Below are 14,864 nucleotides of genomic sequence, written 5' to 3' on the forward strand. Positions count from 1 at the left end.
TATACTCTAAATCTTACAGAGAACATTAAATAAAGAGAACTACTCAGATGACAGAAACACTCAGAAACCAAATGGATGGTGAGGGAAACCAGAGCTTTAGCAACTGCATAGAGCTGGGACCACTGCTTGAGTGAGCAAAGACAGGTGGAGGCAAGGTTGCCAGAACCTCATATGAGATCTGGGATATAGAGGATTGCTCAAATTGGAAAGAGGGTCTATCCAGCTGGAACTGTCACGATGGAGGAGACTCACTTCCTAGAAACTAGAAGGCAAAATATCTGGGGAATATAGAGCTGTGCTACCACACAGAACAGGGGAAAGGCAAGAAGAGTCTCAGCTGCTGCCATGTTTAACCAATGCTAGTCATTGTTGCCACAACAGTGTGTGCCCCCACCTCTGTTCTTAGACCATTTCTCCTACACATCAAGGATCCTCCCTATGATTCTCTCAGATTCCCTGAGAGAATGTCATCTACAAACAAGGTAGCATGGTCATAAGTTCTGTCAACAGGAAAAAAAAAGGTAACAGTTGTTCATGGTAGGAGCTGTTGCTTGACCAAGTGATAGTGTAAAACCTGCAGTTATAGTATAGTTTAGCTAGTTTATACCATTTGTCACACCACCGTGTACTATCCTTGCACTGGGATCAAAATATGCAAACTATACAAGAGACAAAACCAGAGATCATCAAAATCCAGTTACTAGAAGATTATTGTCAAGGTTTGGGGATGAATGGTGGAGGGGAAGGGTACAGGAATAGGGCATTCTTGGGTTTTTTTGGTAGCAAGAACCTACCTTGAAATGACAAATACAAGCATTTCTTTTTCTCATTAAGAATATAGTGAAATTGCCAGGTGCAGTAACCCCTGTAACCTCAGCGGCTCAGGAGACTGAGGCAGGAGGATCATGAGTTCAAAGCTAGCCTCAGCAACTTAGCTAAGCCCTAAGCAACTCAGCAGACTCTGTCTCTAAATAAAGTATAAAAAAGGCTGGGGATATGCCTCAGTGGTAAAGTGCCCCTGCGTTCAATCCCTGGTTAAAAAAAAAAAAAAAAAAAAAAAAAGAGTGAAGTCATGGAAAAAAACATTGAGAACATTCATGTGGCTCTTCAGTTTCTTCACTTTATAAAAATGAGATAATGTGATGATGAAATAAAAGGGGTAGGTAGAAATCAATGAAAACTAAAACATTTATAAATCAAGAAGAGAGTGAGCTGTTTGGAGATATTTCTTAGGTGACAACTGAAATTTCAAACCCAAACTTAAGTTTCAAAACAACCTTTATTCTGTTGAAGACCTAATACAATGCATCAAAGCAACTTAAAACAAGACATAGCTCCACTGAATCTATAACTTGAACAAAATGTCAAGGAGGCACACTCCCCCCACCCACCCACCCTAGGTGCCTTGTAAAGGCAAAATTACAACTGACCATGACATCCTCCCTCTCGTCAAAAGACCAACTTTATTTTAACAATGTCATATAAACAGATTTGTAAAAACATCGAACAGATTGTAGCTTTAAAAAATACACACATATAAATGAGAATTTTTTTGTTTTGCTTTTTTTTTTTTTTTCCTCTTTTAAATAGCAGCATCCTGGGCAGCTAATGCTATCTCATGGTGACAAGTTTAATGTTAAGTTGGATAGTCTTTCCAATTAATCCAATTCCATTCCCTCCCCACTCATCATACTAGTATGTTATATAACTAGATTTTTTAAAAAATAATTTGGCATTTTGGAACTTTGTCCCATGTGAGGCATTGTGCTTTAAACTGCCCCTTCCTTAAATGACCCTAAATTCAAACAGATAGCAGAGTCTGCCTTCCAACTGACTTGGATACCATGCATAGCAAAAGCAGTTGTTAAAACCGGCAGAACTTTTTTCCCCAATAAGGAACATCAGTAGGACTTCCCAAACACGTTACTAGTTCATAACCAGCTATATGACAAAGTAATTCGTTCCCCACAGTGACAGCTCACATAAACACACTTTGACTTGACACACTGAAAATAAGGATTTCCAAGATAAGTCATCTAGACCTGCTCCCTAAAAGGAGTAACTTCTAAAAACAAAAGAGCCAAAGAATTATGAACTTCTCACTTCACTTGCCAACAATTTTCACCTTTTATAAGACAAAACAAAGCAATCTCAAAGGAAAAAACAACCCATACACATACACAAGAACTGCACTAGACATCTGCTTGTTATGTACTTGAACTCAATGACTGTGGATCTGTCTTGGCTGAAAGGTGTACTGGAAACAGTCCATGCACATATACATATATACATATACCCAGGGCCATGACATTGTCAAATGTTGCCAACACATGCCTTTTGCCTTTTCACATGGTTATGATCACTCTTGTATGGAGTATGAGGTCCCACTGCTCCCACTTCTATAGCCTTTTCACAGCTCTCTGCAGCCTAGTTTCTGGCTTTGACTTTAGGATGCTACATTGGGTGGGAAAAAAAATGAATGCATGGATAAAAATCACATAGCAGGAGTGGCTCTGCTGTCTCCCTTCATACTCATGAGCCAGAAAACGTTAGGAGATGACTGAACCCACAGAGCACTGATGGTCAAACATCCACAAGGACAAATTTGGTGTGCATGCTACAAAAGGCATTTGACAGAATAGGTCTGATGTAACTCGCTGCCACACAGAACACCAAATCCTGTCTTCTGTTCAAAGAAAAATCTATTGCACTTCTGCTTGTGAGACACAAAAATGAGGCAACTGTCTAAATAGCATGTTGTTTTGCAGAATGTTGAAGCAAAAAAACTGTAGCTTTTAATGAAACATCCGACCTCAGATGTATTTTAGTAATTAAATGAAAGTTATTTGTATTTAATAGCATACATGATGTGCTACCAAAAAACAAAAAAACACCAAAACCCCACAAGTCTAGTTTATCAAATACTTGTAACAAACTTCTTCGTGATGTGGCAGGATATCACCACTGGAAGTTTTAAAGCAAAGACGGACTAAAACCAGGGAATCATAAATTGTCTGGCAATGAGAGGGAGATGGTCAGATCAGAAGAGTCAAGTCTGAGGGCGGCAGTCTGACTGAAGATAAGACTTTTGCTCTTGGGTAATGAGTAGCTTCATAAAAAGAAGAAAAATAATACATTCTACAGAGATTAACTCAGGTGCTAGACTGATTCTTCCAAATGATTTTTTTTAAAGGAACATTAAAACAAAACACCCTCATCTTAGTATTTTATGAAGAGAGAAATAAAGTTGTGGGTGAATCTAATATTGAGAAAGGGAAACTGAAACTGTTAAAGATTCCATTTTAATCCAACAGGGTAGTGACCATGATCATCATCAGCCTTCGCCCCTTCTGCCATGGGTACAATTCCTGCTGAACAGTAACAGCTTTTGCATATGTAAATCAGGGAGGGAGACTCTCAACCTCACCCTAAATTGGAAAGATGTCACCACAAAATTTTTCCTTTCCCCACCCTCAAGTACAACACACGATTATTGGGATGAATGACAAGGACTGTCATCTGGATTCCTGCAATGACCACCACGACTTGAACTAGCTTGAAGGAACTCCAGAGCAGCAACCAGATGCCTGTGTCTACTTGCTTTATGTTCTAAATTGAATAGAAAGCTAGGAAAATAACAAGTATCCAATTGAAATGATTTTCTCAGGTCATGCTTTTTCTAAAATGAACATTTGTTGGTTATCACAACTAATGTTAAAAAGAGAGGGGAAAAAAAATACATTTTCTAAATGCACAGATTATACCTTGAAACCAGTGTGCTAAACCAAGGAGGGTGGGGAGCATTGTTCCAGGAAACCCAAAATGAACTCTCAGCACTTTCTTCATCAGAACTGAAATACCTGGCCAGCTGCACTGGGTTAGAGTTACAGTAGGTGTGTAATTATCATTAATTGAGAACAACTAGCAAGTCAAAGTGGGAAAAGACTGAAGCAGAAGCAACTTCACTTTGCAGTTATTCGCCACTTGTCTGAATTGTGAGAAAGTGCATACCACCCCTCCCACCACCCTGCCTGTTACAGCCCCTGGCTATTCCTCCCCCCAACCCCCAGATTCAAGAAGTTCACAATTCATTATAAAACAAACATTGCCAGGTACCGTATTTTAAATCTTAAAACAACATTGTTGGACTCAGCGATACTTTGTCATATTCATACATCTTTTTCTTTTCTTTTTTATTGAATAAAGCAGCTTTGAAGCTTATCAGGCACTGCCCAACAAAACATTTAGTCCAAAAAAAAAAAAAAATCTGTTACGAACTTTTTAACCTTGGGCTAACAGCCAAGTACTCTGTACAAGAAAAACTGTAAAATTATTTCATAGTTTTAATTCTGAAGCCATTATTTTAAAACTGGCATTCTGTACATTTCTTCTTTTAAAAAAAGGATAAGAATAACAAAAGGAATATTAACAAAAATCAGACAACAATATTTTCAAGCAACAAAAACTGGGAAGGGGAAAGCTTATACTGAAGGTATATTTTTAAACTGATAACAACTTAATGAAAATTAAGAATTGCATAGCGCTGTGCATTTAGCCTTCAGCAAAACAAAAAAGAAGCTATTTGGTTTTGATACAAATCCATCTATTTGATAGTTAGTCATCCGATATTATGTACATATTTTATATACTTAATGTCATTTTAACTCCCGTCTTCCACGCTCCATTTTTCTGTTGGTAGGTTGTTTTTATCTTGACAAGTTTAAACAAAACATTTTACGGCACTTTGCTACAACAGATTTCCCCTTGAACATACATGAACTGATGTTCTCCCAAGGTGCCCCTCGTGAGCAAAGTGCCTTTCTGCTACATATCGTTCTGTTGTTAAGAAATGAAATAATCCACAGTGCGATGCGTCTGGGCCCACCGTGCACAGCGACACCCAGGCTAAACCAGGCTGGACCCAGCATTCTCGGGTGTGGGCTCCTCAGCCCTATTTACCTTCTGGTCTCCAAAGTCCCAACTTATAGCTGGTAAAGCTTCAGAAAGCATTAACAAGCACCATGGTTAAAGGCCTCTTTGTCCCTGCACGCAGAGATTTTTGCATTTCTTTTTCTCTTTGTGTTGTGTTTGTGGCTTTAAATTAAACCAAAAAAAAAAAATTAAAAAAAAGATAAGAATAAGCAGTCTGGGTTAGAAAGATCTGATCATCCTGCAGCTCTAGGCTGCGAGTGTTCCCCTACTTCTTTTTTGTCCAAGAAAGCTCTAGTCCCATCTGAAGACTGACAACTTCCTTTCTGCAGCTCAATTCACAGGTCAGGCTGGAGAGGAGCCCTTTGCTTTCCAGAGGCCTCAGGGTGGCTGAACGTCAGGAACAGGATCAGAGGGGTAGCGCTTCATCGCCTCTGCTGTGCATATACTGGGTATGCTAGTGTGACGTTGAGGGAGTCATTGTGCTGCACGAGGGAGGTGTGTTGGTAATGTAGCACCAGTTCCTTCAGGGAGCTGTACAGGTTATAAGGCTCCGCAAAGCCGTAGCCAGTCGCCGTTTTGTTGATGACACAATGCTTGACTTCACCGTCCACCCTGGAGAGGAGACAAAACAACTGCCTTTTGAGTACGCCCAGGACAATTCACAGCTCTACAGGGCATCTTTAATAAGGTTATCATGGTGAAAGAGCACATTACATGGGAAGGTGAAACAGTCCAGGGTGCTGTCACTTATTTACTGGCTGAGGGTCTTGAGTAGGGCCAAGCTCTGGGGCCAGCTTCATCTTTAAAAAGGTTTAACAGGAGGACAAGAGTAACATGAATGTAACAGGCGGAGGTAGTGCATGCGAGGTGCTTGATAGAATGTCCGGCATGCGGTAAGCAGGCAGCGAAGAGAAGAGCCGTTCCCAACCATTGTGACAGTGAGTGCAGCCCAGTGACAGCAGCACTCTCTCCCTCCAGTCACAACTGATAACAGGATTCCTTCTTTCAGCCCTCCTCAAGTGTCTACACAACTTTCCACCTCTGCATCTACTCTGAGTTCTCCTGTTCTCCTACTCCAAGTTCTGTGTCACTCCTAAGAAGAGTAGTTCTGCAGTAAATGGAGGTCAGCCTTGGAGGACAAGGTATTTACAACTTTTCCCTATTAGAGGATGTTTATGTCTCTGACATGGTGATGCAAATGGTGACGCCAGTGACCCAAACTCACTCTTCAAAGGACTCTACACAATAGTAAGAAGTAAGTGGGGAAAGACAAGCCGCTTATGTGACAGAACTAGGTCTCAAAGCCAGACAGGGAAGGGGTCTTTCCTCTTATGGCTCTGACATGTAGATATTTTATCTATAGGAGGTGTTCTTATGTGAATGACCTCAGATTCTACCTGTATTAGCCTTCAGAGGCAAAAACAAACAAACAAACAAACAGAAAAACCACGGGGCAAGCATTGCTACTTCCATTTTAAAGATGAGAAAAGACTTAAAGACGGCTCATGATTCATTTGTTGCCAAATTGGAAACCAAACTCCAATCTTCTAAATAAAGGACAGGTTTCTTTGGTAGATCTTTTTTCTTGGTGGGGGTGGGTACGAGGGATTGAACCCAGGGATGCTTTACCACTGAGCTACATCCCCAGTCCCTTTTAAAAACTGGTTTGAGACAGGATCTCACTAATTTGCTAAAGCTGGCATCAAACTTGTAATCCTCCTGCCTTAGCCTCCTGAGTTGCTGGGATTACTGGCATGTATCACCAAACCTGCTATGAGAACTTAATAGACATAATATCCATGTCTAACTGGAAGTGTCTATTTTATTTCCTCTTCTGCATTACTATAAGATTCAAAGCTAGAACTTTTTCAAATCCTTACCCTTAATGAATACATGAAACATAAAAACTAGTTTGCCAGAGATACATACACTACGGAGCAGGCGTAGCAGCCTTGCTTACTGCTCTCCCGGACAAGAAAAGTGCCATCTCGCTTCCCTCGCAATAGGTTTTCAGCTTTGTTTCGGTTGCTGCTTCCAACATTCCATGTCTTCTCATCATGGTGGGGTAAATCCTCATCATCTTCCACCAGAGAATATTGGCTACATAGACAAGAGAGAAGGTTTCTGAATAAGAAGTGCAGGAACCCCCAGCATGCCTCACTTTCTCCCCGCAGGGCCCTCTTACCACTTCCACCTTGTTCTCTCCGGCTCCAACAAAGTCAGAACAACCATCAGGTAGCTAGATCAACCCTGCTTCTCTGACCTGAGTTTTCTTATTAATGTTTAGCCTCCAATGCCACTCCACAGGACAGAGTTAGCAATAAATACTATCTCTGTCTCCAAGTCAGCAACCACACGGAGGTACCGAGGCAGAGGGAAAACTATTAAATTATCCTGTTTATCCAGTTTAGATCGGGAAATTAATTAAATAGGAGGACTGCCAGTTTTCAAATAATTCAAACCAAACATACACTTAACCTTCAAAATATACTAAACATAATTTTTTTTTTCATTGAAGCTTCCAAAAATATTTTGGGATTTTTCAGATGTTCAGGGACATCATTATGGACACAGGGTCATTTTACACAACTATGAGTAAAAATAAATCCAAGTCCTCCTTAGCTAAACTTTCCTCTTTTTAAAATTCCAGATAATGACACGGAGTTTATAATTTTCTCCTATGAGATGTTCCAAACTCAGTAACTAACTCCTCACTTGTTATGAAAACAAAATATGTCATGAGTCTTCCTAAAATGAGGACAACCTTTTGCTCTCTGTCATCTTAGTAACTAGCTACTTACTCTTCAGTATTTTCGTTGCCTAGCCACTCATTTAGCTTCTTTTGCCGGACACCTTTTTGAGTCAGCCACCTGGAAAACAGTTTTGAAAAGAAAATGCATTAATAATTCGTCCTTAACCTTAGCAATCGCCAATCATCCCCTACCAGGGTTTTGTTTCAAATACTTACATCAAGTACTGGTCCCTGGTCTTTCTCAGTTGAATGAGGTCTGGCTTAATGCTGTTCATACGTTTGTCAATCTCACGATACTCAGCTGCCTGCTTCTTCAAGTCTTCCTCCAACCTTCTTCTACTGTCAATAATTTCACTGATTCGAGACTTTAGCTTATCATAATTATGCATAATCCTATAAAGTAAGAGAAATGTTATCTGTATTTACTTGGGTACATCAGGTAAGTTCTCCCAAATTTATGAAAAGTTTCGCTATTGTTTCCTGGAAGTTTTCCTCTGATAAAGAATGTCTTTCTATCATTTTAAATTATCCAAAGCACAGAAATTGAGACCATCAGTTTAAGCAGTCTTAAAAGATTTTGGTTATTTCTAGAGAGAGGAGGGAAAAAAAAGTCACAGTTCACCCACCTCTGTATTTCTTTTTCATTGCCTTCGCGTTTAAACTTTTCTATATATTCTTTGCTGTACCGTTCCTGGGTTTGGCACTGTTCTTCAAATATTTTTATAGTTTCATTAAATGCTTCAATAGCTGTTCTTTTCATTTGGATTTCCTGAAACAAAAATTTAAAAAGACAATGTCACATATTTCATAGAACAACCTCTTATTGCAAGATAGTATCAGCATTTTTGACCTATATCATCATCTAGCTTGGAAAAACAGTTGTCCTGGGGTATCATGGAGGTTGGTTCCAGGACCTCGCTGAGATACCAAGGTCAGTGGATGCTCATTCATGTCCCTTATATGCCTTATATAAAAAACAGTATTCAAAAGGAACCTGTATATATCTCCTCCTATGAAAGCTAAATCATCTCTACACTACATATATATATAATGTAAATGTTATATAAATAATGGTACTATGTTAGCAGGTTGGGATGTGAATTAAAAAAAAAAAACCACTGATAGGAAATGTGTGTTTCTGAAATTCTTTGAAGAATTTTCCTGAATCTATGGAAAATGATTATAGTTTCGATCTTTTTAAGCCATTTCTGTTATAGTATCCAGGATGCCTTCTCCCCCAGATGCTTCAGGGCCTATAGAGGCTCTAATCTCTAGAAAAACACTGTGGGCAAATGTACCCCATTTCTTTTGGCAACAGGGCACATGAATGTGAAACTTTCACATTAAATCAATTTAAATCTCACAGTAACCCCTTCAGTTATCATGTGATCTTAATTTATCATTCTGATAACTATAGGTTTCATTCAATAGGGTTAGAAGTCCTATGCTGGAATAATCAACAATGACTCACAAATAAATGACCTCCCTCCCACTTCATCCCCCAATCACAGCCTTTTTTATTCTTTTTTTTTTTTTTTTTTAAGCTGTCCAGATTTCACAAAAACTCACCTGGGAAGTACGGGTATATTCTTCATATAATCTATCATATTCCCGACTTTTTTCTTGAAATTGAGTGTTATATTCATGTAATTTTTTCCCCACAGCTTCAATATTATCTTCTTTGACAACTTGATCCTAAAAGGATAGGGGGGTTAGAGGAAAAAAAATAAATTTAGTTGGTAAGGTATTTAATCAAATTACTACTGTTTAAAGATTTTTTTTTCCATGTTGCCAATTTTGTTAATCTTGCTATTTGATTTAGCAATTTTGTGGCATGTGTAAAGTTTTTCAAACATGATTCCATGTAATTTATGTGCTTTAAAATTTTCTATAGATTTGAAAGTATCTTGTCTCCACATTCTGATAATATGAGGAATTCAGTTTTGATTACCTGTTGGTATTTGGATACTGGATAAAGTAATTTCACATCCAGTTTGGGATTGTACTGAGCTAGAGATTCATTCCGGTAGTGGTTTATTAGTTCAACCACAGAATTGAAGGTTAATGGGTCAGAGAAGCCGTATTTTCCATCTCGGTGAAATATTTTGATTAATTTGTTATTTCCTCCTTTCCTGTAAATACAAAAGAAAAATAACAGTATTAAAATTTCTTAATAAAGAAATATGATTTTATGTCACAAACACCCCAACTGCAGCTGCATTCTGAGACTCACCTTAGTGTAAGAGTATAATCGCCATGCATTTTAGTAGAGGCATCTCGTACCAAAAAGGTTCCATCTGCTGTATCTCGAAGTTTTTCATTAACTTCTTCCCTGGAATGAACAGAACACAAGACAATGCTTATCTTTTGAATTCAGTAATCATAGGTTTACATTCTTTCTTTTTAACACTTTATTAGTTGTTTTTTTTTGGGACCTTTATTTAATTTATTTATATGCCGTGCTGAGAATTGAACCCAATGCCTCACACCTACTAGGCAAGTGCTCTACCACTGAGCTTCAGAGCTACAACCCCAAACCCTACATTCTCTCTTTTTTTATATATATTTTTTAAGTTGTGAATGGAGCTTTATTTTACTCATTGATACATGGTGCTGAGCATCTAACCCAGTGCCTCACACATGCTAGGCAAGTGCTCTACCACTGAGCCACAACCCTACCCGCTACATTCTTTATTAATAGACTTTTTTTGCCGGGTGGCACTGGGCATTAAATCAAGGGCCTTGTGCATGCTAGGCAAGTGTTCACTCAGCCCCAATAGACTGTTTTTTAGAGCAGGTTTAGGTTCACAGCAAAACTGGGCATCAAGTACAGACAATTTCCATATTCTAACCCCTTATAGATTTATATTTAGATGTTATGTTTTTATTGTTTACTAATTCCATATTTGTTTATAAGGACATATTAATTCCCATGTCATTAAAAATAGGTACATGAGGGCTGGGGGGGTGCAACTCAGTGGTAAAACATTTGTCTAGCATTTGCAAGGCCCTGGGTTCGATGCCCAGTCCAGTACTACAAAAAAAAAAAAAAAAGTATTCACTTTCATATTGGTATATCTATACTAAAGATTCTACTTATTTTTTCAATCAATGTCCCTGATAAACCAGCACAGAAATTATTCCTAAAAGGCTTTCCTCCTACCACTCTCTACTCTCCAAAAAAAGCTAACTGGGGGGGAAAAAAAGAGACATTTTATGTTACTGTGTTTAAGACAATAATATTAATAATCACAGTTCTGCTCAACAGAGAATGCCTCTACATTTTGCCTTAAGGCAGTGCCATGTCACCTTGGTGCTTCCCTGACATCTCTGTCAATAATAAAACTTCCCGGTTATTAACTTCCTGGGGCACTGAGCTCCCACAGTGCTCTAGCGCCCAGGGACTTTTTTGGTCGTCTTTGGAAAAGAACCAACTATATACTTCATGCTTATGTTGGAGGATATCCTAAAAATGGAACTTAGCAAGCTGGTGCTTTTCCTTCTCTTCATCTAAAACTCTGTATCAACTGAAAATGAAGAGTTCTGGGTCTTACCTCGAGATCTCTCCCCAGTACCATTCAGCATCCTGTAAGGAAATATTGTTGTTCATACTGTTGTTGGCTGCAGTGGTGGGTTTGGGCGGTTTAGGAGGCAGTGCTGCAAGTGAAAGAGAAAGGAAAAGTTGTTTGCAATTCCAACTCCAACTGAACATTTAAACTTAGACCTATTTTTTTTTCTTCAGATAAACATTTCCATTACAACAAAGAAAAAAAGAAATTGGAAATAGACACCCAGTAATTCACAATTCCATACACGATGAAAGACAGTTAAAAGAAAAATCTTAGAGTGTGGCTCAAAAGGAAATGAAACTGAAAAGGAGAAGAGGGAGACTGACAGGCACAGAGAATCTAGAGATGAACAAATAAATTGGGCTGGCCATGTAAATAAATTTCAGAGTAGACCCAGAGTCATGAAATTTTCTATACTTCTAGATTTTTAGCTATATTAAAGTTCTATGCCTGGTCAAATCTATCTAAAGTAAGAAACTATGAACATGAGCAGCAGGAGTAACATGACTTGGCTTTAATTTTCTTCTTTCTTAATTATAAAAGACAAATTTGGTCTCTGTCTTCCACAAATGCTATTGCACTAATAAAACATACTGCTATAGATGAGCTTTTTTAAGAGGAGGAATTGGTTTTCTCTAATCTTAGTATTTCAGGCACTGTTCTGCCAAAAGCCACTTTAAGAAACTCATCTGTGACCTGAATCTCCTTAGTATTCACGTTAATATTCTGCTGGATAAATTGTGCTCTATGTGCCAGGTCTGGTTAAAAATCCTATCCCCTTTCTTCAATGTCAAATCAGTATTCATATATGAATTGGTGACAAATAAAAAAGGCTGCAGTGTTTCTTAATTGGGGGGCACTAACATTGAAAGAAAACAATTTAGGAAATAAATCTAGGATTTGTAGCTAAATTTAAAGGCATAAGTTTTAAAGCACTGTTATTATTTTAATTTATATAAAAATTATTTCAGATGTTTATCAAGAAAATTATTTCAGATGTTTTATTTTATAAAAACCGGGACTAAATAATAAAAAGCCACCTTTTTATCATATAGTATCTTAATAAGAAAGAGAATAAGCCATCTCTATATCTGACTTAAAGTAGTTTCTCAACAGTTTCATTGAGAACTAAGTTGTAATCACTGCCACATTTTACGTGCTTTCTAAAGTACCAAGTGTTATCACTGCAAAGTACCACACTGTTCTCATCCACTGTCAACAGAGAAAAGCAACACAAAGGATGCATCCTTTTAATTAAAGGAACAATATACTCCAACTAGCAAAGGATCACAATTAACAAAAGACACCAGTAAAAAAGTGGAATCTAATTCAGATCCATTCAAGTAAGAATCAGCATTTACCCCACACAGCTTGAGCTGCTTCCTTCCCCAGGCAGGCAAACAATCTGTTTAATTTTTAAATTATAATCAAACTAATTTTTATCAATGGAACAAATAAATAAAAACAGCAATCTACAGAGGATCTGTTATGGCAGCTTCCAAAAAATTAAAAAGCCACAAATTTAACTGACTTGCTCCATTAATACTGCAGTATTACCTGGTGGATCCATTTCTATATAAAACATCAAGTCTGTGCCACAGTTTATATCTGTCTTGGCATATTCTAAATCCAGGTCTTCCATATTCCAAACAGTGTTGTACATTTGTGCGAGAGTTTCCTTGGCTGAGCTCAGTTATAAGAAAAGAGTCCGGCTTTCTTTGTAATGGTGTCTTGGAATTCATTTTAAAACCTATAAGGGGCTGCACTGTAACCTATTACATCACACATCCCAGCCAATCAAGTCAGAAAAATGTCACCAGACCACTCCTGCTTCATCAGTTCTCCTCTATGCCAGCCTTCACACAGTCCCAGCCTCACCAAGGACCCACACGGAACAGAACTGCCATGTACATATGCTCAGCCTTTCCAAAGGTGTTTAATTTGACTGTTCTCCTCTAGCAGTGAGTTTTCTAATTCCTTTTTTATTACTCCTTGCAGCATGGTACGCTCCGCTGTTGGCAGGTTGACAACAGCTGATACACTGCAGCTCGTAGCTTTTTTCCCCCTAGTGCATCTGTGTTTATAGATAGCCTGGCCATTCCTTCGTGTAAAAATCTTACAAAGGCATCAAAAGGTTATCCTTAAGCTATAATTTACAGTCCTTAAATACCAACCATATATATTAAAAGTAGAAAGGATTGAGACTAGCTTTTTAATTTGAGTCCTCCAAAATTTGCTGAAAGCTTAGAACTTAAAACACTCATCATTCTACCATATTAGAAACGGCAATTAAAAGAAAATGCACAGACAGAATTTTTTCCTGTATCAAACATGCCAAACTTAAAAAACGAGACTTCATAGAACAATGAAAATTCCGAATTTTACTGTAGAAATGAAGATGCCTACTGTTTGCAGAAATAATAAACATAATTGTCAACATTCCTTATTAATGACAATCTTAATGTAACTATCTAACATAACTGGGAAAAAAAATGCTTCTTTCAAAAAGAAGCCATGTGTCAGACTGCAGAGTTGAAGAACAGTGATCTTTCCAAAGTATTCTACTGATGAATCCATCTTCAGTACAAGCTGCTTGAAGGGGAGGGTGATGTAATCTTTTTTTCCCCTTCTAGATCAAATGCCTCAAATATTCCTCCTTAGCAGTATTTAAAGAAATCAATTTTCCTACAAATCTAATAATTTTGGTTCTTAAAAAACCATTCTGCATATAAGTCTGTCACCCTTACTGGAGTCTAATGGACATTCTCACTGTGACCCAATCACTTTTGACATTTATAATATGTGTGTGTGTGTGTGTGTGAGGGAAACCTTACAATGTAAATGTAGCTCATTTAAAAAAACTATAGCAGGGCTTTGTGATCTATGTACATATGTATGTCACATATTTCTGTGACAATTTAAAGAACACAGAAGCCCTTAAAATTTAGGTTTAGACTTTCTATCAAATTTGGAATTATAAAACATATTAAAAAGCAAACCAAGGCACTGTATTCTCTGGGCACTGTTCACTTGGGTCCCCTACTTCGCATTCCCCTATTGGAGAAGGCAGGCTCAACCTATTCCCTTCTACTTTTTCCCACTCAGCACTTCACTATTTGCCTAAGCATTTAGGTAAACTCAAATACAAGTAAAAATGGCCAAAAAGATAAAAAATGGTTGTGGTAGGATATGTCCTTGGGTAGGATTCAGGGAAAAAAATTATAGTTTAATAAAATGTTGACCCTCCCTCAAAAGTAAGGAGAGAAGTCCTCTGAGCACTGTGACCATGTAAGTCAGACCAGAGGGCCACCCCCATGAATTTGGAAGCACTTGGTGCAAGCCTTTTGGGTCGCTAGATCCCAGATAGCTAATGAAACCTAGCAGCAGGGAAGGGAGACAGGTGATTTTTCCGTGGTCTATGTACACCCTGGACTGCCAACAACTTCCAGCTGATCACCTTGTAATTACCTCGTTCCTAACTTCCAACCTAAACCCCATCTTTCCCCCCAACTGTCCCCCTGCAGGACAGTAGGCAGTGTCTCTCCTAATCTTCCTTGCATGAACACGCACACTCCAAGCACGCACACCCACCCTGAGACAAATTACAGAGA

General features: G+C 38.3%; 1 protein-coding gene across 5 annotated transcripts in view; it reads right to left on the reverse strand.

Annotated features, from left to right (window-relative positions):
* Nucleotides 1–1,260: 1,260 nt before the first annotated feature.
* Nucleotides 1,261–14,864, reverse strand: part of Pik3r1 (phosphoinositide-3-kinase regulatory subunit 1) — an 84,788-nt gene continuing 71,184 nt past the window's right edge. For 4 of the 5 annotated variants that reach the window (XM_005319542.5, XM_021722472.3, XM_040273800.2 and 1 more), the window contains 9 exons: nt 11,239–11,341; nt 9,918–10,016; nt 9,636–9,816; nt 9,254–9,379; nt 8,311–8,453; nt 7,901–8,077; nt 7,734–7,802; nt 6,862–7,032; nt 1,261–5,544 (listed from right to left, as the gene is read on the reverse strand). In XM_005319542.5, the coding sequence (XP_005319599.2) occupies nt 5,355–5,544; nt 6,862–7,032; nt 7,734–7,802; nt 7,901–8,077; nt 8,311–8,453; nt 9,254–9,379; nt 9,636–9,816; nt 9,918–10,016; nt 11,239–11,341 (1,259 nt within the window). In that variant the 3' untranslated portion in view covers nt 1,261–5,354. Of the gene's footprint in view, nt 5,545–6,861; nt 7,033–7,733; nt 7,803–7,900; nt 8,078–8,310; nt 8,454–9,253; nt 9,380–9,635; nt 9,817–9,917; nt 10,017–11,238; nt 11,342–12,810; nt 13,172–14,864 lie in introns of those variants that run through there. The other variant, XM_021722473.3, reaches the window with a different exon arrangement.

This window comes from Ictidomys tridecemlineatus, chromosome 1, assembly GCF_052094955.1.
Source record: "Ictidomys tridecemlineatus isolate mIctTri1 chromosome 1, mIctTri1.hap1, whole genome shotgun sequence".
NCBI lineage: Eukaryota > Metazoa > Chordata > Mammalia > Rodentia > Sciuridae > Ictidomys > Ictidomys tridecemlineatus.